The sequence below is a fragment of the Schistocerca piceifrons genome, chromosome 6 (genome assembly GCF_021461385.2).
Source record: "Schistocerca piceifrons isolate TAMUIC-IGC-003096 chromosome 6, iqSchPice1.1, whole genome shotgun sequence".
Classification (NCBI taxonomy): Eukaryota; Metazoa; Arthropoda; class Insecta; order Orthoptera; family Acrididae; genus Schistocerca; species Schistocerca piceifrons.
This window is the reverse complement of record NC_060143.1, coordinates 378,956,545-378,981,779: the sequence shown is the minus strand read 5'-3', so window position 1 is coordinate 378,981,779 and position 25,235 is coordinate 378,956,545. Positions and strand designations below refer to the sequence as shown.

The 25,235-nt window shown below is 44.1% G+C and overlaps 1 protein-coding gene across 3 annotated transcripts in view; it reads left to right on the top strand.

The window, feature by feature from the left end:
- LOC124802407 (ATP-binding cassette sub-family G member 1-like) overlaps positions 1–25,235 on the top strand; it is a 794,031-nt gene that overhangs the window by 719,133 nt on the left and 49,663 nt on the right. For all 3 annotated transcript variants that reach the window (XM_047263167.1, XM_047263166.1, XM_047263164.1), the window contains 2 exons: positions 3,028–3,208; positions 22,955–23,100. In XM_047263167.1, the coding sequence (XP_047119123.1) occupies positions 3,028–3,208; positions 22,955–23,100 (327 nt within the window). The remainder of the gene's footprint in view (positions 1–3,027; positions 3,209–22,954; positions 23,101–25,235) is intronic.

The window sequence follows — 25,235 nt, the reverse complement described above, 5'->3', positions numbered from 1 at the left end:
ATCTATGACCCGTGGAGTACCACTGGTGCCTCTGCGCTGGATTTGGATAGCACCATTTTGCCATGCACGGTACACTTTAACCACGGCGCCAAGCGAACAGTTTACAAACTTAGCCGTTTCGGAAATGCTTCCGCCTTTGCCCCGAAAACCAGTGATCATGCCTTTTTGGACGTCAAATAAACCGCTGTGATTCCGCAATTACGAGGACGACTGCACTGTTTTCTCCGTCGCCCTCCCCCCACCCCCACCCCCACCCTGATACGCTTTATATACTCTCCACTGCTAAAGCTTTCCACTGCCGTTTGTGAGTGGTTATTGCACGTTGACATCGAACATAGGCGGTGGTCACATTAATGCGACTGGGCCATGTATATCGTATTCCACACTGCGTTTTGAGATCCGCATCAGATGGGATTGACGGAGGGCGTCGAGAAAGTTTAAAGAAGGGCAGCAAGCTTTGTACTGTCGCGAAATAGGGGAGAGAGTGTCTCGGGTATGATACGAGATTTGGGGTGGCAATCATTACATTGCATTACATTAAAATTCGTTGCATAGATCATGAATACCACATTTAGTACATTTGGTAATGATTTTTGATTTTGAACGTCTCAGTGTAACGTAAGTTTTCTTTACACGGTATATATATATATATATATATATATATATATATATATATATTGAGTAGAAGTCACACATTTCGAGATCTGCTGACTCGCTCATCAGAACCCATAGGGCTCTTCCCGTTGACATAAAATCATAAAATTTGGCAACAAGCAAGATTTCACAGTAAAAGTAAAGGAAAAAGTCCGAAAATTGTTAATTTGTTATTATATCACATGTATAAAAATACTTCTTTGCCATTTATTGTACATTTGCCTGTCTGCCTGCCTGTCCATCCGTCTGTCCGTATTGATAAGACCTCTTTTTCTCAGGAACGGGTATGTGTATCAAATTGAAATTTATGTCGAGTACTGAGGTCTACAGTCCCTTGGCAGTCTAAAAAAATTAAGTTTCCAAGTCAGTGCAGTCAGACGATAGGGCCATATATGTTACATATTTTGATATTTGGAAACTCATTCGGCTAGACTTATGGACGAACTGTCTATATACATGTCGGGCATTGTGGTCTAGCGGTAAACCTCGTACCTGGTAATTCATAGTCGCAAGATTGAATCTCGGTTGGGCCACAGATTTTTCAGTCTTCGTTTTAACCTATTCCCCACCTCTCAACAATGTTAAGAGTCGTCAGAAACAACACGTGGTAGGGATTCCACATTGAAATGTAGGTCCACTTTTCCCATTTGGATACATGGGGTAAGTTAGGGACACGCGAGTCGCCGAAGTGGCACCCAATAGAGAGGCTCGCACCAGGCCGTTGAGCCACACGAAATTGTTGTTATTATCTGTATACATAATTAAGTTTGTACAGAACCCTAGAACGCGTGTCCAATTCGCACGTGTTCGATTTTTTTTCATGTGTAGTTGACTCTACTTCCGTTGCAGTTGCGCTGAAATGTTTATGACGTGCTTATCCGGGCATGCAGTAGTGTAGTACCCCTAATATCAGTTTATTGTTTATTACAAGGTGCCTCCATGGTGTTGCATTTTTAATGGTCAGCAGTATATTAACAGTAGAGTTGCACTCCACCAAAACTACGGTTCGGTCGTTTTGGTACGTAGTAAATGTTAGAATTACCGGTAGTATTGGTATCATTGGTAGAGAAAAAGACATAAATGAACGAGCGAGAGAAACTGGGAGCCGGCCACTTGTGTTTTTTGCACAAATTAGCACCGCGCACATCGTTAGTGTTAGTCCATTGTGTATTTTATATCCTTACAAAATATAAATTGTATTTTGTAGTAACTATTAGTCAATCGCCTAACTTCTGCGCTTTCACGTAGCCGAAGCAAGTACGTTTGATGCAAGTACAGTTTACGTGCACAAAGATAAAAAACCTATACTACTATTTTTATTTTTCGTACTCAATAGAATCATCATGATCAAAGCCACGAGTTTCCTGTCATTATTTATAAGTGCGAAAGTTGTTTCAGCATAACATAAACGTGTGTTATATAAGCTCAACGACGTATTGAAGAGTTGATATGTTTTTGTTTTGCATTTTATTGTAAATTTTATCTTTTTTTAGGAAACTGCTTTTCATTGTGCTGTATCAAATATCTATATTGTTTTTTATTTGTGCTACAACATTCCTCTCTTTCACGTTACAGATCAACAATTTTTGAATAAAAGCTGAATTAAGTATTGGTAATTTTAATTTTGCTATAAAGGCTGTTTATTTTTAAACCATAGACAGAAGAATAGCTGTGGTGACCATAAATGTTCCGTAGGTTACATGACCGTTTATACTCTCCATCACTAAGGTTATTGTCAGTTCATCGCTTCTAGTTTCTAGGGTAATCTAATAAGACACTAATTGCATTCGAAAACAAAGCGAGCCGGCTGGTGTGGCCGAGCGGTTCTAGGCGCTTCAGTCTAGAACCGCGCGAGCGCTACGGCCGCAGGTTCGAATCCTCACTCGGGCATGGATGTGTGTGATGCCCTTAGGTTAATAAGGTTTAAATGGTTCAACTGGCTCTGAGCACTATTGGACTTAACATCTGAGGTCATCAGTCCCCTAGAACTTAGAACTACTTAAAGTTAGGTATAGTAGTTCTAAGTTCTGGGGGACTTATGACCTCAGATGTTAAGTCCCATAGTGCTCAGAGCCATTTGAACCATTTTTTTTTTTTTTTTTTTTTTTTTTTTTTTTTTTTTTTTTTTTTTTTTTGCAAACAAAGCGATCGAAATGAGTCGACGCCCGATAGGAATGCTACACGCATAAAGTACAGGCAAAGCGATTACGATCTTAACTGACGAAAGCTACTGGGAAAACCACCGTAGTGTACGATTACTCATGATGATCTACGGTAGCCTACGGTAGTTTTACAACTCTGATTAAGAGCAGAATCTTGCGGGAGTTCTTGGCGTGCAGCAGATGACCTCATACGTTGCTGTGTGCTTGACAGGACTCGTGGCGCGGAAGGCGACGTGCGGGCCAACGGTGTGCGGTGTGGGCCAGCGTTCCGGCGTCAATCCGTCTACATCCAGCAGGACGACCGGCTGCGGCCCGCCGTCACGCCACTGGAGGCGCTCGTGCTCGCCGCGAGGCTCAAGCTGGGCTGTGGGCACCAGGAGGCGCTGCAGCAGGTACTGTAGGCGCGCCTGCCACCTATCGTCCTTAATACCACATCGGATGGAGCTCACAACACTGATCCACCCCTGTAGTTGGAGCCTGTGTAGCACCACCGTGCAGTGGCTCTGATTCAGAGGTAGCCTGTTCGAATATTGGAGGTCATCAGCTACATTTTGCAGGTGCGATATTAAAGATCGCCAATGCTTCACCCATCCCGGAAGCCAAACAAAGCCTCACACGAACGTGAGATTCCTGAACCAATAAAATCCACTCTCCAAACTCCATCTCATTCCTTTGTCCTATCCTAAAATACCTTATGTTTCGAATTTTAAAAAAATCTCCTTCACCACAACACCACCAAACTCATCCCACGAAAAGTTTCTGTAATCATCAAACTCACAGTTTCTGACTTCCAGAGCATCCCGGTGTGAAGGGATTTTTAGTTGTTGTGTCACATACCAGTGCTCGGTTTCTACTGCAGAGCTGTTTGCCCTTTATCTGGTCACCTCGTACATCTGGCGACACGGAAACTCTAATCTGTTGCATGCTCAGATTCCCTCGGTATCCTGCTGAGCCTCTGTGCGATATACCGAGTGATCAAAAAGTCAGTATAAATTTGAAAACTGAATAAATCACGGAATAATGTAGATAGAGAGGTAAAAATTGACACACATGCTTGGAATGACATGGGGATTTACACTCCTGGAAATGGAAAAAAGAACACATTGACACCGGTGTGTCAGACCCACCATACTTGCTCCGGACACTGCGAGTGGGCTGTACAAGCAATGCACAGCGGACACACCAGGAACCGCGGTGTTGGCCGTCGAATGGCGCTAGCTGCGCAGCATTTGTGCACCGCCGCCGTCAGTGTCAGCCAGTTTTCCGTGGCATACGGAGCTCCATCGCAGTCTTTAACACTGGTAGCATGCCACTACAGCGTGGACGTGAACCGTATGTGCAGTTGACGGACTTTGAGCGAGGGCGTATAGTGGGCATGCGGGAGGCCGGGTGGACGTACCGCCGAATTGCTCAACACGTGGGGCGTGAGGTCTCCACAGTACATCGATGTTGTCGCCAGTGGTCGGCGGAAGGTGCACGTGCCCGTCGACCTGGGACCGGACCGCAGCGACGCACGGATGCACGCCAAGACCGTAGGATCCTACGCAGTGCCGTAGGGGACCGCACCGCCACTTCCCAGCAAATTAGGGACACTGTTGCTCCTGGGGTATCGGCGAGGACCATTCGCAACCGTCTCCATGAAGCTGGGCTACGGTCCCGCACACCGTTAGGCCGTCTTCCGCTCACGCCCCAACATCGTACAGCCCGCCTCCAGTTGTGTCGCGACAGGCGTGAATGGAGGGACGAATGGAGACGTGTCGTCTTCAGCGATGAGAGTCGCTTCTGCCTTGGTGCCAATGATGGTCGTATGCGTGTTTGGCGCCGTGAAGGTGAGCGCCACAATCAGGAGTGCATACGACCGAGGCACACAGGGCCAACACCCGGCATCATGGTGTGGGGAGCGATCTCCTAAACTGGCCGTACACCACTGGTGATCGTCGAGGGGACACTGAATAGTGCACGGTACATACAAACCGTCATCGAACCCATCGTTCTACCATTCCTAGACCGGCAAGGGAACTTGCTGTTCCAACAGGACAATGCACGTCCGCATGTATCCCGTGCCACCCAACGTGCTCTAGAAGGTGTAAGTCAACTACCCTGGCCAGCAAGATCTCCGGATCTGTCCCCCATTGAGCATGTTTGGGACTGGATGAAGCGTCGTCTCAGGCGGTCTGCACGTCCAGCACGAACGCTGGTCCAACTGAGGCGCCAGGTGGAAATGGCATGGCAAGCCGTTCCACAGGACTACATCCAGCATCTCTACGATCGTCTCCATGGGAGAATAGCAGCCTGCATTGCTGCGAAAGGTGGATATACACTGTACTAGTGCCGACATTGTGCATGCTCTGTTGCCTGTGTCTATGTGCCTGTGGTTCTGTCAGTGTGATCATGTGATGAATCTGACCCCAGGAATGTGTCAATAAAGTTTCCCCTTCCTGGGACAATGAATTCACGGTGTTCTTATAAAACGAAGTTCACAAAATGTCCGACAGATGGCGCTGGACAGCAAAACGTCAGTGACTGCGCATGACAATCGTCATGCTTGGCCTCCCAGGTCCCCAGACCTCAGTCCGTGCGATTATTGGCTTTGAGGTTACCTGAAGTCGCAAGTGTATCGTGATCGACCGACATCTCTAGGGATGCTGAAAGACAACATCCGACGCCAATGCCTCACCATAACTCCGGACATGCTTTACAGTGCTATTGTTGAGGAATGATGGTGAACATATTGAGCATTTCCTGTAAAGAACATAATCTTTGTTTTGTCTTACTTTGTTATGCTAATTTTTGCTATTCTTATCAGATGAAGCGCCATTTGTCGGACATTTTTTGAACTTTTGTATTTTTCGGTTCTAATAAAACCCTATGTCATTCCAAGCATGTGTGTCAATATGTACCTCTCTATCTGCATTATTCCGTGATTTATTCCGTTTTCAAATCGTTCGCTGATGCTGACACCAATGAGTCGTTCATTTGTATTCCAGGTCATGCTGGGGAGTTAGGCTGCTGATGCTGCTGCCATGCTGCACTTCTATCCCCTCGGACGATTAACAGCTTTTCTGATAAGAACACAGGTCATCTCTCGGCGGGAACATGATCAGGGAGCTTGGGCGACTTCCTCTCGTCCGTCTCGTCGCTAGGTGATAATTTTAACTAGACTAAAAACAGGACAGTGTCTTTTTAACCATCGTCATCTGTTAAGCGGCGATCCCGCATCACTTTGCTCTCACTGTAAGGAACCGCTCACGGTGCGTCATTTTCGAACCTAATGTCCGTTTTTAACACCTCCACTTTATTCAATGTGTGTTTGCCACCTGAATTATCCGAGGGCAGCACAGGCTGAGAATGTGTTGTACTCTTTACTCGCTGTGACAAAATGAAGCAGATTTAATTTTGTACCATCAACACCGGTTGCTCTACAAATTTTTACTCTTGTTCATGTTACCTTTTCCCTATCTTTGTTGCTTTTTAACTAGAGTTCCAGGCTCGCAATCACTGTTCATAGCCCCGCGGTCTGGGGCGTCTTGCCACGGTTCGTACGCCTCTCCCCGTCGGAGGTTCGAGTCTCCCCTCGGGCATGGGTGTGTGTGTTGTTCTTAGCGTAACTTAGTCTAAGTTAGTTTAAGTAGTGTGTAAGACTATGGACCGATGACCTTAGCAGTTTGGTCCCTTAGGAATTCACACACATTTGAAGATTTGAACGCTATTTATAATCATGCCGTTTATGCGCCGATGTGTCAACTAACTTGATGAACCACGGAATGCGTTCCCTAGAAAACCATACATTTTAAGTCATGATTTGGGCGTTTATGGCCTCAGCTGCTTTGCGTCTTACAGCGCCAACAAACCAACCTCCATAACCATTGGCCACCCTGCAGCCTTGCTTACTCTTGGCCCTTAGGAGGCGCTACAGCAGGTATTGTAGTCACAGCTCCAAGCTCTGTTTCAGAGGTAGCCAGTTCAAATTTTGGCAGAAATTTTCAACAACAATATTTCGCCCGTGTGAAATATATAGGGTGAGCCAAAAGTCCGTTAACATTTGAAAATTCAGTACTTCACGGAATAATGCAGGTAGAGAGGTGATAATTGGCACATTTGCTTGAAATAACATGGAGTTTTATTGACACCCTACCAATGTGTACAAAATGACCAAAACATGGCGTGTCATATGCTACAAAAGCAATAATTAGCGTAACAATTGATTTTTAGCATTATAACAAATGCTAAACATTTCGGCCTTCATTCATCAACAATACCTGTAGTCGAGGGACAACGTTATGAACAGCATTGTACAGCATATATCGGTGGATATGGTGAGAAATTACCGTCGGATGTTGTCTTTTAGCATCCCTAATGAGGTTGGACGTTTGCGGTAGACTTGCGATTTCAGGTCGGATTGAGGTTTGGCCAAGCATAACGGAAGTGACGCGTCAGCACGCGACCGTCACCAAGAAATGTGCACAGGCGATCTTCCACACGTGTAACAATATGGGACGGAGCGCCATCTTGCATACCTTCCAGCAGGTATTTACCACCCAGGCTAGGGATGATGCGATTCTGCAACACATCGGCCTTTCTCGTACCTTCACGCCGACGGTTTATGCACGGTTCTCATCCGGCGTATCTAACATGTTCTGTCCAGCGCCATCTGTTCGTTGGCTTTTGCACTCGTTTTTGCTTTCAGTAAAATCCATGGAATTTCAGGCATTTATATCAAGTTTTATGTCTCTTCCTACATTATTTCATGAAGTTGTACATTTTCAAATGTTAACGGATTTTTGATAACACTGAAACGATCGTGGAGGCCAAAAAATTCCATTCATGAACTCAACAACAACACCGAGCGCGGTGGCGCAGTGGTTATCACACTGGACTCTCATTCGGGAGGACGACGGTTCAAACCCGCTTCCGGCCATCCTGATTTAGGTTTTCCGTGATTTCCCTATATCTCTTCAGGCAAATGCCGGGATGGTTCCTTTGAAAGGACACGGCCGACTTCCTTCCCTAATCCGACTGGACCGATGACCTCGCTGTTTGGTCCCCTCCCCCGAATCAACCAAGCAACCATGAACTCAATATTTCTGAACGTGTGATATTCGCCCCAACAACCATCAGGCTCCAACTCATTCCTTTGTCCTGCGCCGATCTGGTCCATAATTCCTCAACCGTAAAAAATTGTTCGAAATCAGAAAGTATCTCCCTAGCTTCACCCAACATTCCCATGAAGCCCCTATAAAATAACTGTCCAGCGGCTCTAATTCAAAGGTAAGCGATTTAAATCTCAATGGCAGGAGAAATTTTCAAAGGCAGTATTTCCCCAGTGTGATATAATGGAAAGAACAGTTCCGTGTCCATCTTGATCGCTTTTCATTAAATTTATTCAAATATGCCTGAGCCATCTAGAGCATTTTCAGTCGACTGTCTTGCATTACTATATCACCGATTTTTTTTAACGATATTCTATGTGATGACCTTAACTGGAAGGCCGAACTGATTTCATCGTAAATGCCATCAAGGCAACGTTGGCACATCGGTGGTCTTCAGTACTGGCGCAGCCCTGCAACTCAATTTTGATCCCTCCAGCAGTCCAACACTTAAAAACAATAGTATTACACTCATTTCTACTTTTTTCTTTTTTTGGTGTTTCGGAACAGGTACTATAAATACCACTTCAGATGTACGTCACCATCAACTGCGTCAGACGTTTATCAACAATAATGTCTTTTGATAAAATTAACAACCATTTCAGATATTAAGACATAGTGACGTCCTGATTGGCCTGTGTTGCGTATGCGTTCACAAAAATTGAATGTTAATGAATGGATGCACACATCAACATGGATGAACGGTGGCAAGTAGTTAATCGGCTGTTGGAACAGCCATTGTGCCTGATTCATTGAGCTGCGCAACCTCGTTGTCGATGAATGTTATAATTGTTTGGGGTCAGCAGACTTGGTATGCGGGTACTCTTCGTACTGGTGAAAGCACTGACACTCTTTTACTGTTCCGCCGTATGGGTTAACAACAGGGGTCTTCTGGACGGGAAAACACGCGATACGCACTGTCCGTGTGCTCACGATTCATGAAAATGTCGCCAAAAAATGTGTCCTCGTTGCTTACCCATTTGTGGCGTAACGGCACGTGTCAAGGTAGGACGCTATGCTTCCCTGAGCAGAAATCAAAGTATCTTTACAATTAAGCAGCCGGCAAAATTTAATGGTAACTTTCCATTTGAGTGTATTCCCTGTTGCGAAACTCACAACTATAACGAAGTGAACTGGTTCTATAATAGAAGTGTAACAGTAGTAGTTGTAATTATTCTGGTGGTTTATACATCCGTAGATCACTTTTACAAGCATTTTTTCCATGTCTTGATATTACGGTATATTAAGATCAAAGAAACCGTAGTTAATATATACAGCCGTTTACATACAGGTACTGTTGACAGGGACGGGATAGGTAGTCGGCCTTGGCCTTGGCCTTTTAGTGGGAACCATTCCGGCATTTGCCTGGAGTTTACGGAAACCAAGGAAAATCTAAAGCTTAGCCTCCTGAATACAAAATCAGTGCAACCTCATTCGGTTTATCCGCAGTTTACATGACTGTTATTAAGTTATTTAGTAATGTGAAAAGCTAGTGCTACACTGTTCATTTATTCCTCAATATCGATCACCACACACACTAGATACATATTATTTCATAATGGGGCGGGACTTCCCGTCAGGGGGAATCGCTTGATCCCACAGTTCTAAGTTTTCTTGCAATTGTAAAAGAGAAAGACAGGGATGATACTTTCAATGAGGCAACGTTCAGTTTCCTTTTGGTCCATCATCTCAATGAGATATCGCCTAACGTTTTCCTTCCGATCAAGTACACTGCGATATACTGTTCTTTCTAATGATCCACTATCTAGCAGTAAACGATAGTTACCACTGTAATGCACAACTAACATGATTTTTCCGAATTTGTTAGGAGATTTCCATGGCTATTGACGCTCTCTATAGGTACTAACTGGGCAAAATATTACAACCCCCCCCCCCCCTTAAAAGATCGCACTGGTCGCCTTTGAGCACTGTAAATATTGTAGAACTGGTACCAGGCAGTCATGTGGCACTCCACCACTGATGTAAGTGATGACAGTGAAGTGTTGTGTGTGTGTGTGTGTGTGTGTGTGTGTGTGTGTGTGTGTGTGTGTGTGTGCCAGTCGGATGTACGGAATCATCGCATTAAGATGGGTCGACGTGATACAATGGAAGAAAGGAGCTATTGAGTTCGGAAGTGCCCGTGACCACACCGTGACTAAACTTCCCCCACGTATCAACATGGATTATCGAACTTGTTTTCAAGGACTGGTGATCCATTTGCAACCATCTAACACGGCATAACAACATTGGCCGTGAAATCAAATGATAGGAAGGCATAGTTCGCTGGGAGATCCCGTCTGAGATAGTTCACCCACCAAGAGCATGTTTTTATTTGACGCCCGTTCGGTGACTTGTGCGTTGATGACGCTCGTAAAAGCTGTTACATGGCAGAGATCGCTGATGAGCGTCAGGACTCTTCAATGACAAACGGTTTTGAAGCCGACAGGGACTTCAGCTGCAGAGTAAATGCAGGTACATCTCCACTTGTGTCCAAGTGAACACTGCGAATGGAATCGTATGCAACGGAAATTTTGAGTCGGGTTCCTAGCAAAAGGCCGTTACCACAGCCGAGCATAGAGCTGCAGGTCTTGAGTGGGCCAAACAACACGGAAACAGGACAGTGGCTGACTGGAGGGATGTAATGCAGTTCGCGATTCGCAGTTTTTGCCTCTTTCCAAATGACGCAAGGCGTTGAGTGCCGAATGAGGCGCTTAACCCGCAGACTGTGGAGGGTACAGTTCAGCCAGGTGTTGTTCGGTGGTGCTTTGGAGGTACCTTGGCTTGGGCCGACTCATTCATGTTACCGTGGGCATGAACTAGGATGTTTATCTCAGTATTCTTGGCGGCCATGTGTTGTTGGCCTTTCAACAACATCTTGATTAGTGTGCTGTGAACCCTCCTGTCTCGCGTGATGACAACCACCGTGTTCTATGGACTCTGTTCATATGTTTTTGTTTTGACGAACACTCAGATATATTTTGAAACCAGGCTGCACTACTAAATCAAACGATCTGTATCCCATAGAAAATGTCTGGAACTGTTAGAAACAGCGGGTGGAAGGTAGTAGTCAGTATGTTCACAGTTTGGTAGCTCTGTGGGATCGGATCATCTTTGACTGTCTTCAAAAAAATTGTTCGAATGGCTCTGAGCACTATGGGACTCAACATCTGAAGTCATCAGTCCCCTAGAACTTAGAACTACTTAAACCTAAATAACCTAGGGACATCACACACATCCATGCCCGAGGCAGGATTCGAACCTGCGACCGTAGCGGTCGCGCGGTTCCAGACTGAAGAGCCTGGAACTGCTCGGCCACACAGGGCGGCTGACTGTCTTCAGCTGGATGTGTCATACCTGAAGGAACTTTTCTACTATCTTCCTCTCCGAATCGAGGCCATTACCACAGCTAGAGGCGGTTACACGGTATTCTACTACTGTCTCGTTGGAGGGGGTTGACTAATTTTTTTTTACTTGGTGTGGTTCTTTTGTAGGTTGGATTACATCGGCACGAACAGAGGGTGGACAAAAAATGTGGAAACAGCACAAGCACAATACATTACCATGCCTAAGACGGTGTAGCAAAAACTTTTGGCATTCAAAACTACTTGTGATCATCTCGGAATAGATAAATACAGGTCCTGTACGTTTTACAAAGGAGTCTTATACCATTCTTCCTGCATAATATTGCCAAGTTCAGTTGAGGATGATGGAGGTTGCTAGAGATCACGCACCCTTCTCCCCAAAATAGACCCCAAAGGTCCAGTAAAATTGGGATCCGGTGACTGTAGTGGCCAAGGGAGATGCGACAGTTTATCTTCGTGCTCACATAACCAATCCTGAATAATGGAGCTGTGTGAACAGGGACCTTGTGGTCTTGCAGCGCAGTTCCACCATTCGGAAACAAACATTGTGCCATGGGATGGACATGATAAGCCACAATGGTCACATAATCTGTGGCTGTATTGTGACCTTGAGGATTAGCCATTCAGCCTACGATACTGCTGCCCAACCGAAACAGTGTGCCACAAGACTCATCCGACCAAATGACATCCTTCCATAGTTCAGGCTTCAATGGCTTCGGCACCACATTTTCCTGTTAGTGCATTTACATAACTGATGAGTGGTTTTGGAATTCCAGCTCACTCAATTCCTAGCTTACTGAGCTCTCTTCTTGCTGTTTTCGTGCAGACTGGGTTTGCGGGTGCGATATTCATTTCAGCAATGACTTTTGGAGCTATATCTTATCTGTTGTCTCAATCCTCTTCAATGATCCTTCTGTCACGATCGCTCAAACACGCTGTCGCCAGCATTGTGTCTTAGCGGACGAGATTTTCTGCTTTCGCTGTACGCTGAACAAATCTCCGATACAGTCTCCTGAAACACCAAACACTTGGCCACCCTTGGTTGCAGAAGCACCCACCATACGAGCTCCAACAATCTGACCATGTTCGAAGCCACTTAGCTCCTATATAATGCACTCACAACTACACATAACATTGTTCTGACGACGACTGACCCTTACCGTGTAGTGAAGACATTACACAGGCCCGTTCGTGGTCAAATGCAACAGTGCAACGTGCAAGCGTGGCTAGCATGTGCATTTACCGTCAGTCAGAACTGGGTTAGAGGCTCTCGGGGGAACACAGAAAGGGCTTCAGTCTCCAAGGGTGCAGGTCGAACACAGGTAGGAACCATAGATATAAGAGTCGCAAATTGTCGTAGATGTGTTGGGAAAGTACCAGAGCTTCAAGCGCTAACGGACAATTCGTTATAGGCACTGAAAGGTGGCTAAAGCCGGAGATAAGTTCAGCCGAAATTTGTCGAAAGCCCTAAAGGTATTCAGAAAGGATTGGCTAAATACAGTTGGCAATGATATGTCTGATGCTGTGAGTAGTAGTTCTTCTTATAGCGAAATTGAAATAGATAGTTCCTGTGAATTAGTATGGCAACCGGAATAAAATAATGATCGGATCCTTTTACCGATCTCCCCACTCATATGATACAATTACTGAAATGACAAAGAAAACTTGAGTCTAGTTTCAAACAAGTACCAGACTCTTACAATTATAGTTGGTGGTGACTTCAGTTACCCTCGATATGTTGTCGAGAATGCATGTTCAAATCCGGAAGTACGCATAAACCATCATCTGAAATGGTCCTAAAGGCATTCACTGAAAATTATTTCGAGCGATTAGTTCATGAACCCATTCGGATAGTAAAAGCTTGTGAAAACACGCTTGACCCCGTTAGTAACAAATAATCCTGAACTAATGACAAGCATCAAAACAGATACAGATGTTATTGAACTCTGGGTTGTCGTAGCGATATATATACCATAAATCCCAAATTCTCCAAAAATAAACAAAAAATATACCTATTCAAAAAACCAGATAAAAATTCAAATGGCTCTGAGCACTATGCGACTTAACTTCTGAGGTCATCAGTTGCCGAGAACTTAGAACTAATTAAAGCTAACTAACCTAAGGACATCACACACATCCATGCCCGAGGCAGGATTCGAACCTGCGACCGTAGCGGTCGCTCGGCTCCAGACTGTAGCGCCCAGAACCGCACGGCCACTCCGGCCGGCGATAAAAATTCGCTCGATACCTTCCTGAGAGGTGATCTCCACACCCTCCAAAGGAACAAGGTAAATTGTGTGTGGCTTGAATTCAAAGAAATAATATGAACAGCATTTGAGAGATTTATACTAAATAATTAACAAACGACGAAACTGGTACCCCACGGTATACAAAACAGGTCAGAATATTACTGCGGAGCAACGAAAAACGCACGCCAAATTTAAACGAACCCAAAATTCCCAAAACTGTCAATCATTTACAGAAGCTCGAAATTTAGCGCGGTCTGCAATGTAAGATGCATACAACAGTTCCCACAATGAAACTTTGTCTCGAAAGCTGGCAGAAAATCCAGGGAGATCCTGGTCGTATGTAAAGTATGCTAGAGGCAAGACTCACTCAATGCTTTCTGTGCGCGCTCGCCCGCATCTCGTGGTCGTGCGGTAGCGTTCTCGCTTCGTACGCCCGGGTTCCCGGGTTCGATTCCCGGCGGGGTCAGGGATTTTCTCTGCCTCGTGATGGCTGGGTGTTGTGTGATGTCCTTAGGGTAGTTAGGTTTAAGTAGTTCTAAGTTCTAGGGGACTGATGACCATAGATGTTAAGTCCCATAGTGCTCAGAGCCATTTTTTTTGTGCGCGCTAGCAATGGAAATACTGTCGATGACAGTGCTGCTAAAGCAGAAATTCCTTCACCAAAGAAGACAGAGATTCTAGAATTCGAATCAAGAGCAGCTGCTAACATGAGTAATTTAGTAGTAGATATCCTCATAGAAGTAAAGCAACTTAAATAACAAAAGCAGTTCTTCCGGTCCAGACTATATACGAATTAGGTCTCTTTCAGAGTATGCTGATGCAATAGCGCCATACTTAACAACCATATACAGCCGCTCGCTCGACGAAAGATACGCACCCAAAGACTGGAATGTTGACAGTTCACACGAATACTCAAGAAAGGAAATACGAGTAATCCACTAAATTACAGACCCATATCATTGACGTCGTTACGCAGCAAGATTTTGGAACGTATAGTGTGTTCGAACATTATGAATTACCTCGAAGATAACGGTTTATTGACACACAGTCAACACGGATTTAGAAAACATCGTTCTTCTGAAACACAACTAGCTCTTTACTCATACGAAGTGGAAATGGCTCTGAGCACTATGGGACTTAACAGCGGAGGTCATCAGTCCCCTAGAACTTAGAACTACTTAAACCTAACTAAGCTAAGGACATCACACACATCCATGTCCGAGGCAAGATTCGAACCTGCGACCGTAGCGGTCGCGCGGTTCCACACTGTAGCGCCTAGAACCGCTTGACCGCCCCGGCCGGCTCACACGAAGTGTTGGATGCTATAGACAAGGGATTGCAAATTTATTCCGTGTTTCTAGAGTTCCAGAAGGCTTTTGACGCCGTATCTCACAAGCTGCTTGTAATAAAATTGCGCGCTTATGGAATACCGCCTCAGTTATGTGACTGGATTCTTGATTCCCTGTCGGATAGGTCACAGTTCGTAGTAACTGAAGGGAAGATATCGAGTAAAACAGTAGTGATTTTTGGCGTTTCCCACAGTAGTTTTATAGGCCCTCTGCTGTTCCTTATCTTTAGAAACGATTTAGAAAATATCTGAAAAGCCGTCTTAGGTTGTTTGCAGATGATGCTGTCGTTTATCGTCCAGTAAAGTCGTCAGAAGATCAAAACCTGTTGTAAAACGATTTAGATAAGATATCTGTATGGTGCAATAATTGGTAATTGACCCTGAATAATGAAAACTGAGAGGTCATCCCCATGAGTGCTAAAAGGAACCCGTTAAACTAAATCAGTCAAATCTAAAGGCCGTAAATTCAACTAAATACCTAGGAATTACAATTAAGAACAATTTAAATTGGAAAGAACACACAGAAAATGTTGCAGGGGAAGGCGAACCAAAGACTACGTTTTATTGGCAGAACACTTAGAAGATGCAACAGATATACTAAAGAGACTGCCTACACTATGCTTGTCTGTCCTCTTTGGAGTACTGCTGTGCGGTGTGGGATCATACCAGTTAAGATTAATTGAGTACATCGAGAAAGCACAAAGAAGAGCAGCGCGTTTTTTGTATTATCGAGAAATAGGGGAGAGAGTGTCACGGACATCACAGGATTTGAGGTGGACATCATTAAAACAAAGGCGTTTCTCGATGCGGCGGTATTATCTTCTCACGAAATTTCAATCACCAACTTTGTCCTCCGTATGCAAAATATTTTGTTGACGCCGACCTACATAGGGAGAAATGATCATCATAACAAAGTAAGGGAAATCAGAGCTCACATGGAAGGATATAGGTGTTCATTTTTTCCGCGCGCTGTTCGAGAGTGGAAAAAAAGAGAATTACTGTGAAAGTGGTTCCATGAACCCTCTGCCAGGCACTTAAGTGTGAATTGCAGAGTATCCATGTAGATGAAGATGTAGATCATGCATTTCTCGGTGTGCTCCCGTATTTTTCTCCAACTCCTGCTTGGTGGCTGCTGGAAACAAATGAATGTAGGTCTATCTCGCATTTGTCTTTGTGAGTTTTTCACTGTGTATTTGAACCAGATTCACTGTGCTAGACAGGAATGCAGACTTTGAAAATACTCTGAGACATTATCAGAAATGAAAAATTGTTCTCGAATCTTATGAACGCGTAAGTAAATTAAAAGAACTGAACCTACGATCATTACAAAATATTATCTCGTCGTTGGCATTTGCACACTTCGCTTTATAAAGTGAATTTCGCCAAATATTTTGTCTTTGGAAGAAATCTGAGAACTACATAGACTTTTGAAATATATCGTAATGAAATGACGTACAACGCTCCTTGTGAAGTGCGACTAACATAGATCATAGGTCACAATTTTTGGGTCATAATTTTTAATGGACGTAATGAATTTTTTATTTAGGGAGATAGTGCTCAACATTTTGTTTCTTCGGTGTCAGTACACTCACTCTGTGCCATCAAGGTTAACACAGCTCTAGATGATATATACAGTCATATTGACGTTTTCAGTTTTCTGTGCCCACTTCCAAGTAACATTAAAAAGTTGCACGGATGTAACATTTCTTTCTGTCATCTAGAATGAAGAATTAGTTGCCGTAGCTGCTCGTGAACGTTTGTTAGTCACTGTTTTATCACAGTAGTTGTACGTGTGAAATATTTGTCAAAAGACGGAAACTTTTGGTGTTGTTACACTTGACAGAGGAGAACGCCATGTAAAATCCGTAATCTATCCAAGATGGCATCCACATAGAGACTGGAGGATCCTGTTTATTCTGTATTTGTTAAAAGGCAGGCATACAAATCTTATCAATACATGTAATTCATACATAACAGAGTAATACATACCCAAATCAAAATAATTTTACGTAGATGGTAATCAGTTACAACTAGACGATTATTCAACTCAGTTGGTTGCTGATATGTATATACCATTCAAAACAACAGCGCTACAGTGAGGTGACAAAAGTCGTGGGATACCGCCTAATATCTTATCAGACCTCCTTTTTCCCGCCATAGTGCAGCAACTCAACGTGGCGTGAGCAAGAAGTCGTTGTAAGTCCCCTGCAGAAATACTGAGCCATGCTGCCTCTATAGTTACCCTTAATTGTGAAACTGTTGCCGGTGCAGGATTTTGTAAGCTAACTGACCTCTCGATTATGTCCCGTTAACGTTCGATGGGATTCATGTCGGCCGATCTGGGTGGCCAAATCATCCGCTCAAAATTTCGAGAAGGTTCTTCAAACCAATGGCCCGGTGAAACGGCGCGTTGTCATCCACAAAAATTTCATCGATGTTTAGGAACAAGTAGCCGAAGATAACCTGTAATAATCCACGGTCGGTTCACGCTTGGACCAGAGATCCCAGTCCATGACATGTAAACACAGTCCACACCCTTGTGGAGCCACCACCAGCTTTGCACAATACCTTGTGTCCATGGCTTCTTGGAGCCGCCCCCACACTCGAACCCTATCATCAGCTCCTACCAACTGAAATCGGGACTCATCTGACCAGGCGAAGCAATATGGTCCGAGCCCAGGAGAGGCGCTGCAGATAATGTCCTGCTATTAGCAAAGGCACTCTCGTCGGTCGTCTGCTGCCATAGCCAGATTTCTCCGCACTGTCCTAACAGATACGTTGGTCGTACGTCCCACATTGATTTCTGCGTTTATTTCACGAGTTACTTGTCTGTTAGCATTGACAACTCCACGCAACGCCGCTGCGCTCGGTCGTTAAGTGAAGGCCGTCGGCCACTGCGTTGTCCGGGATCTCGAAATATTGAATACACTGACGATTTCAGAAAAGGAATGTTCCAAACGTGTAGCTCAAGTATCATTCACCATTGGAAGTCTGTTAATTCACGTCATGCGGCAGTAACCACGTAAGAAACCTTTTCACATGAATCACTTTAGTATAAACGACAGCTCCGCCAATGCACTGCACTTTTATACCTTGTGTAAGCGATACTACCGTCATCTGTATATGTGCATATCGCTATGTCATGACTTTCGTCACCTGAGTGTATAACGTATGCCTAACTTAGATTTCAGCTTGGATTTTGTACATTAGCATCAAGCAATTAGCATCCGCCTGTTGAGTAAAAGTATCCTCTTCTTGAGTTTTCGATACTTTACAGTCTTCAGTGATACACGTGTTCGTATAGTTCAACCCGCAGTACGCTAGCTGGTGAGACAAGCATGTGGGCCAGATCCAGATCCAATCCGTGCGGCGGACCCTGTACATCGGACAGCCCGAGTGTGGTCTTCAGTTGGCTCTCCATACTGATTTTGGCAAATGCTGGGCTGATCCCCAATATAAGCCTCTTACGGTGCACAGACGGATAAAAACACAACGCACAGAACAAAATTTACACATTTCCCATACAGACGACGCTCACAGTTTCCTCGCTCAGCTTAACTACCAGCTACAGCGACAGAAAGAGCGTCCACCCGCAAAGTTAAACTGTAATAAATATGTAAAAAACGAACCCTCCACGACGGGATAAGTTTTAGGAAACAGAGACGGTTCCCAAAAATGCGCGTCCATGTCAGCTTCATTTAATTTTCGTTATAGCTACGGTTATGCGTTCGGCTCTAGTCTGTTCCCTCACCATTTGTTCTATTTTTAATCCCTTTTAGTAATTTCTAACATACATCCTTGTATAGCCCATTAGACATCCTTCAATTTTTGAATGGTTACCGTATTATCAATGTCTCAGTGGTAAAAACCCGAGGTGATTATTCACACTGACTGTAAACTTTCCGTTTCAGACACAATTTTTCAGGTTTTATCTAATGTAACGCTTGCACTCCAGAACACAATTATTATTCTATTTTATTTATGTCCTACTTTCAACTGCTATATACAAAAGTCATCAACTAGTTCCAGGACATCGCTAGTAAATTGTACTATTTTCAATTCTTCCAAAGGTTAGCGGCATTTGGGCATTGAATATATGCATGGTAACTGGTGAAAATTTGTGCCAGACCGGAATTTGAAGCCGGCCGTTGTGACCGAGCGGTTCTGGGCGCTTCAGTCCTGAACCGCGCTGTTGCTACGGTCGCAGGTTCGAATCCTGCATCGGGCATGGATGTGTGTGATGTCCTTAGGTTAGTTAGGTTTAAGTAGTTCTAAGTCTAGGGGACTGATGACCTCAGATGTTAAGTCCCATAGTGCTCAGAGCCATTTTTGAACCGGAATTTGAACCTGGATTTTCCGCTTTTCGCGAGCGGTCTCCTTAAACACCTAGGTCATCCGAGTACGCTTCCTTTACGACCCAAATTCCCGGCCTGGTACTCATTACTGACGTAGTAACACCAACCCATTTGCCTGTACATTGTTTTAGTCTTCTGGGCAATTGGGTTTGAAGCTTATTTTCAAACTTACTCTGTTTTTATTCGTGACAATCCGTCCCGGTAAATCGGATTTCTATTCTCGTCTAAAAGTATGACTTGGTAGCTAAGGATCATGTTATTCACGTCCTGCACCACTCCACAATCACAGAACAATGAGGCGACACAGTTGCGTCAGAATAAATGTTTCGTAAATTTTCAAGTTAGGCCCTTAGTCTCACCAATGTAACTACAAATTTCATACTGTATTTCTGTCTGCCACACCACCTCCAACTAGGGATGCCTGGCGCAACAACAACGTAGGAAGTATGCCTCCCCGTTTTGCATAATGACTTTCCTAAATTTTATTAAATATTTATTAATTTTTGCATCATCTCTATTCCACGATTATTGCTCCTTTAGTTAGTTGAGCTGCCAACACAATTCCTAATATTCTAGTGTGCTCCTTTATGAATACAACGCCAATTCATGACCTTGTTTTCTAATATGAAATCCTTTAACCGATTTCAAACATTTTGATAGGATTACTACAGAGACATGTTGTAAATTTCAAGTTTATTTCAATATCTCATCACCTGAGCCAACCGACATATTGCTTCCTCCTACATGTAGACTGCGGAAAGACCGCGCAGGTAAAAATTTGAGAAATTCGAGCTCACACTAAGGCTTACCACCACTAACCACGAGACACTCTCAACTGGAACATGGAAAGACGGAAATAGCAGTGGTACACAAAGTACCCTCCGCCACACACCAGACAATAAAGCGTGTTAATACAGCATTGTCATCCAACAATGAGCTTTGTTGAGGTCTCTAGCTCATCGGAAAATTTGTACCGAACAGACAGAAAAACAAAGTACCCTCCGCCGCATACCTGACACGAAAGCGAGTTATGCTGGAAGTTTCAAGTCTCTAGCTCATCAGAAAGTTAGTTTGAAATAACTACAAAAATTGTATCAGAGAAGAAAGCGACCTAATAGAAACGTTTTAATTAAAAACAGAAAATTAATTGACCTTATTTCCCTGAACTATAGGCCTACTTTAATGGCAATATGAACTTTTTAAACTGTTACGTAATGTTATACAAAATATATATTTACAGTTTTGTTTTCAGTTCATTGTTTCGTTGTTTGACATAACTTTGCACACTGGCACAATATGTTTTCGTAATTGGTCGGTTATCCGAAAAATGATTTGTCCGAACCCCGCCCCGCCTCCCATGTCTTCAGTTGTTTTAGATAATCGATCTTCTAACAAGGGAGATCTCTCAGCTCGAACAGGAATATGTACTTAGACATTTGATACACGGACCCGTCTCACATTTCTAACCGCGCCTGCAGCGGCGTGTGATTGTGTTGCTCTTGGTTCGTACTCGGCAGCGCTTCCTGTATGGAGGAGGGGAGCGGGGGTTTAATAAGCCAGTCAATCAGTTACCTCAGCAAGTAATTGATATGTTAAGTGTACGTGTGTCAGTACTGTCATACATACACAACAAAAATTAACGAAACCATTAATGTTTGGAACGTTTTAAATATCGTGCCATCCAAGGTAAGAAGGTGCTGTCCAACGGACGGCGGTGCAGGATGATGACACTCGCGCAATGTTTTTCGTGGATCTGATTATTCAGAACCATGTACATTCACTTGATATCTCAACTGAAGTTACGTTGGATAGGATAGTGAATGAAGAAAACTACTATAAAGTCTTTATCCACGATAACGCGATTAATAGTGTTGAAGATTGTAGCGCTAGTGGCAGTGGCGGAAACAGTACTGCTCCAAGAGAAGTTAACAGTTGTGGTGCCTATGAATCTTCACCAGAAAAGAAATCCAATACCATTAGTATTTTTTTTTTAATTCGAAAGAACGTTTTGAATGTATTTATGATGTTTATCGTACACCTCTATATAAAGTTGCTACATACAGATCTTTATTGGAGAGACATCAGTCTATAAAAAGCACATCGAACATCAGAGTAATGTTTGATTACGTAGAGAACAAGAGATATAATGAACATCCATTTCGATTAAACAAAGGCAATCGAAAAAGTGGAGGTAAAACAACATATTCATGTACATCTAAGTGACTACTCTGCTATTCACAGTAAAGTGCCTGGCAGAGGCAATTTGATGTTGCAAAGAATGAAGGAAGATGTGTCCATTACTGTCACCTGAAATTTTGGACAATGCAAAAATCAAGAGAAATTGGACACCCAAAGTATAAATTTTCTGCAGCTTTCATAGCACGTCTCAAGGAAGACTAAAGTATGTGCTGTACACATCACTGCTTTCATGATAGCCAGAGATATACAGGAAGACAAAGATATTCGCTAGTCTGGAGCCCCTTTTGTCAAAGAAGTAATCCACGAAACTGGAGATTTACAGATACATCCACACTGCATTTAGAACACTGATCAAAGTGGATTATATATGAACGCGATACTACTTTAAAAAAAAAAAAAGAGAGGCGAAAAATCAATAGCTGCCTTCGTCCAGTCTGACAACATGTAACTCATAATTTTGCAATAGATGTTGGACTTCCCATGAGTGGACACCTAACAAAAACAGCGCACATTTGTTTTTGGGAAAAGACACTCAGCCCGAAAGTTAAAAAGATATCGAAGACAGTCTTCCATCAAGTATACATTTGCAGGCTAGCACAAGTGAGAAAATGTCAAAAGACCATTTAAAGTCCTTTTTCGTGAACTTTGTTAATGTCGCCAATAACCTGAGGTACATACACTACTTTGTGACGCTTGTAGTGGACAGGGGACACAAGGAGACAATAGTAGTAAATGATTCATTTGCGGGTGAAGACATTGAATGCATGATTATTCCGCCAAAAACAACAAAATACGTATCGCCTTTGGAGGCATTTTTTCCAGCAATAAAAAATATACGCTAAAAGGATAACACACTCTACAAGGGCTGTCTGCAGTGACTTTGACACTAAATTAGGAAATAGAATTTTCGTAATGAAAATGTGTAGAATTGCTCATAACCAGCTGTCTGTTCCAGTGTATCAGCCTATGGTTTAATATTCCTGGCAAGCGGCTGGGTACAATATCCCCGTACAAGCTGCTAAATTCAAGAATGTCACTCAAGTGGCATTTGATTTTGCACCTCAAGAATGTGATTCTGAGGATTGTCCAGATATTGTTTTTGCCAAATGTGCCTATTGTGATTCTGCATATTGTTTCACGCATTTTGTTGAGGAACAACATGTATATTTTTAAAGTCCGATAATGGGCAAACCAAGAGTAACGCAATCGAATGCTTTCACCATCGTAATGACAGCAGTACGTAAAGCTTCTAAATACAATTGGAACACCAAATTCCTGTTCTAGCCGAGAGACTTCTCTAGTAAGAGCATTTGCTCCGAGTCACTGGGCTATTCCCCCGGCGAGTGAGTGGTGTGTGACCTCGGAGTCTCTTGAAGCAGTCACGGGACTGCGCCAGTGTGCAAATAACGCCTTCTTAATCACGCCTTGGAGGCCGTGACGTGTCCAGATGGTGACTGTGTGCCTTTTGGGTGCCGCAGGCGCGGTCGCTGCTGGAGATGTTGGGCCTGCTGGAGCAGCGCAACACGCTAACGAGGCGGCTTTCGGGCGGCCAGCGTAAGAGGCTCGCAGTCGCGCTGGAGCTCGTCGGCAACCCGTCCGTCATCTTCCTCGACGAGCCAACCACGTGAGTCTGCCGCCTCAACTATAAACGTGATATCCGGTGTGTGTGTGTGTGTGTGTGTGTGTGTGTGTGTGAGAGAGAGAGAGAGAGAGAGAGAGAGAGAGAGAGAGAGAGAGAGGGAGAACGCGTTTCTTTTCTTGCAGGTAGATCAAAAAAATTTATCTAAAACGTCCTGGCACATTAAAACTGTACGTCGGATCGGGTCTCGAACCTTGGGCTTTCACCTCTCGCGGGGAAGTGCTCTGCCCAATGAGCTACACAAGCGCGATTCGTGACCCGCCCTCACAGTATTACTTCTGCCAGTATCTCATCTTCTGCCTTCTAAACTTCTTGCTGGAAACATTCCCCTAGGCTGTGGCTAAGTCACGTCTTCGCAACACAGTACAGTTTCGACAGGACCATAACCACCTCGAACTATTGCAAACTCGGTCTATCGAAATTTACAGGGTGACAATTATTGAACTAGATGAAAGAAAATCGTCATAACTCTGAACGATTTGCGTTAGGACGTTCAAACTGCACGATTGGCCGCAGGGTATGATGGAGATCGGTATGCGCATTAATGGTTTGGTTTAGCGACGAAGCCCACTTTCACTCGGATGGGTTCGTCAATAAGCAAAATTGGCGCATTTGGGGACTGAGAATCCGCATTTCGCGATCGAGAAGTCTCTTCACCCTCAACGGGTGACTGTGTGGTGTGCAATGTCCAGTGACGGAATAATCGGTGCGATGAAACTTCCTGGCAGATTAAAACTGTGTGCCGGACCGAGACTCGAACTCGCGACCTTGCCTTTCGCGGACAAGTGCTCTACCAACTGAGCTACCCAAGCACGACTCACGCTCCATCCTCACAGCTTTACTTCTGCCAGTACCACGTCTCCTACCTTCCAAACTTCACAGAAGCTCTTCTGCGAACCTTGCAGAACTAGCACTCCTGAAAGAAAGGATACTGCGGAGACATGGCTTAGCCACAGCCTGGGGGATGTTTCTAGAATGAAATTTTCACTCTACAGCGGAGTGTGCGCTGATATGAAACTTCCTGGCAGATTAAAACTGTGTGCCGGACCGAGACTCGAACTTGGGTCCGGCACACAGTTTTAATCTGCCAGGAAGTTTCATATCAGCGCACACTCCCCTGTAGAGTGAAAATTTCATTCTACAATCGGCGCCATATTCTTCGATGGCACAGTGACTAAAGAAACGTACGTGAAAGTTTTGGAAGATGATTGCATCCCCATTATCCATAGTGACCCTGATTTCGATAAGATGTGGTTCATGCAAGACGGAGCTCGACCACATCGAAGCAGGAGAGTGTTTGATATTCTGGAGGAGCACTTGGGGGACCGCCTTCTGGCTCTGAGGAACCCAGAAGCCACTGGCATGCGCATCGAATGGCCGCCATATTCTCCGGATCTGAACACATTCGACTCCTTTTTGTGGGGCTATATTAAAGACAAGGTGTACAGCAATAACCTCAAACCATTGCTGAGCTGAAAACAGCCATTCAGGAGGTCATCAACAGCATCGATGTTCCGACACTTCAGCGGGTCATGCAGAATTTCGCTATTCGTCTGCGCCACATCATCGCCAATAATGGCAGGCGCATCAAACATGTCATAACCTAAATCTGAATATCTGTAGTGACGTTTCCATGTTGAATTAAGTGTGTGCATGCTGTGGTTTGTAACTAACATTCGTAAAGTTCAATAATTGTTACCCTGTATGTGGGAAAAAGAAATAGAACGATGTCGAAAAGAATAAAAGCGTCAAATTGTGAACTTTTAATAGTGGTCACCGAAGCATTTACGTTTCCAGAATAAAGGTTTTAACTTAAGTCTAGTGATAATTTACTTCGTGAAATAACGGTGGAGTGTCTTTTGCTTGGTGAAGCTGCAACTTTTCAGTGCGTCAGCGTCACGCTACCTTCTGAAGACAAGACTGTCGGTTGGCGTCGCTTTCAGGCTGTTCCACGCACCGCATGGCGGCCCCAAGTGCAGTGTAGCCGTCGGTGTGTCATCATCAGTACAGTCTCATCAGCCTCTTCACTCTCACACTGCGTGGGGGGTGTTAACCGTGCCAATTGCACAAAAGTACGTAACTTCCAACTGTTCATCTGAATTTGACCATACAGTTATTTC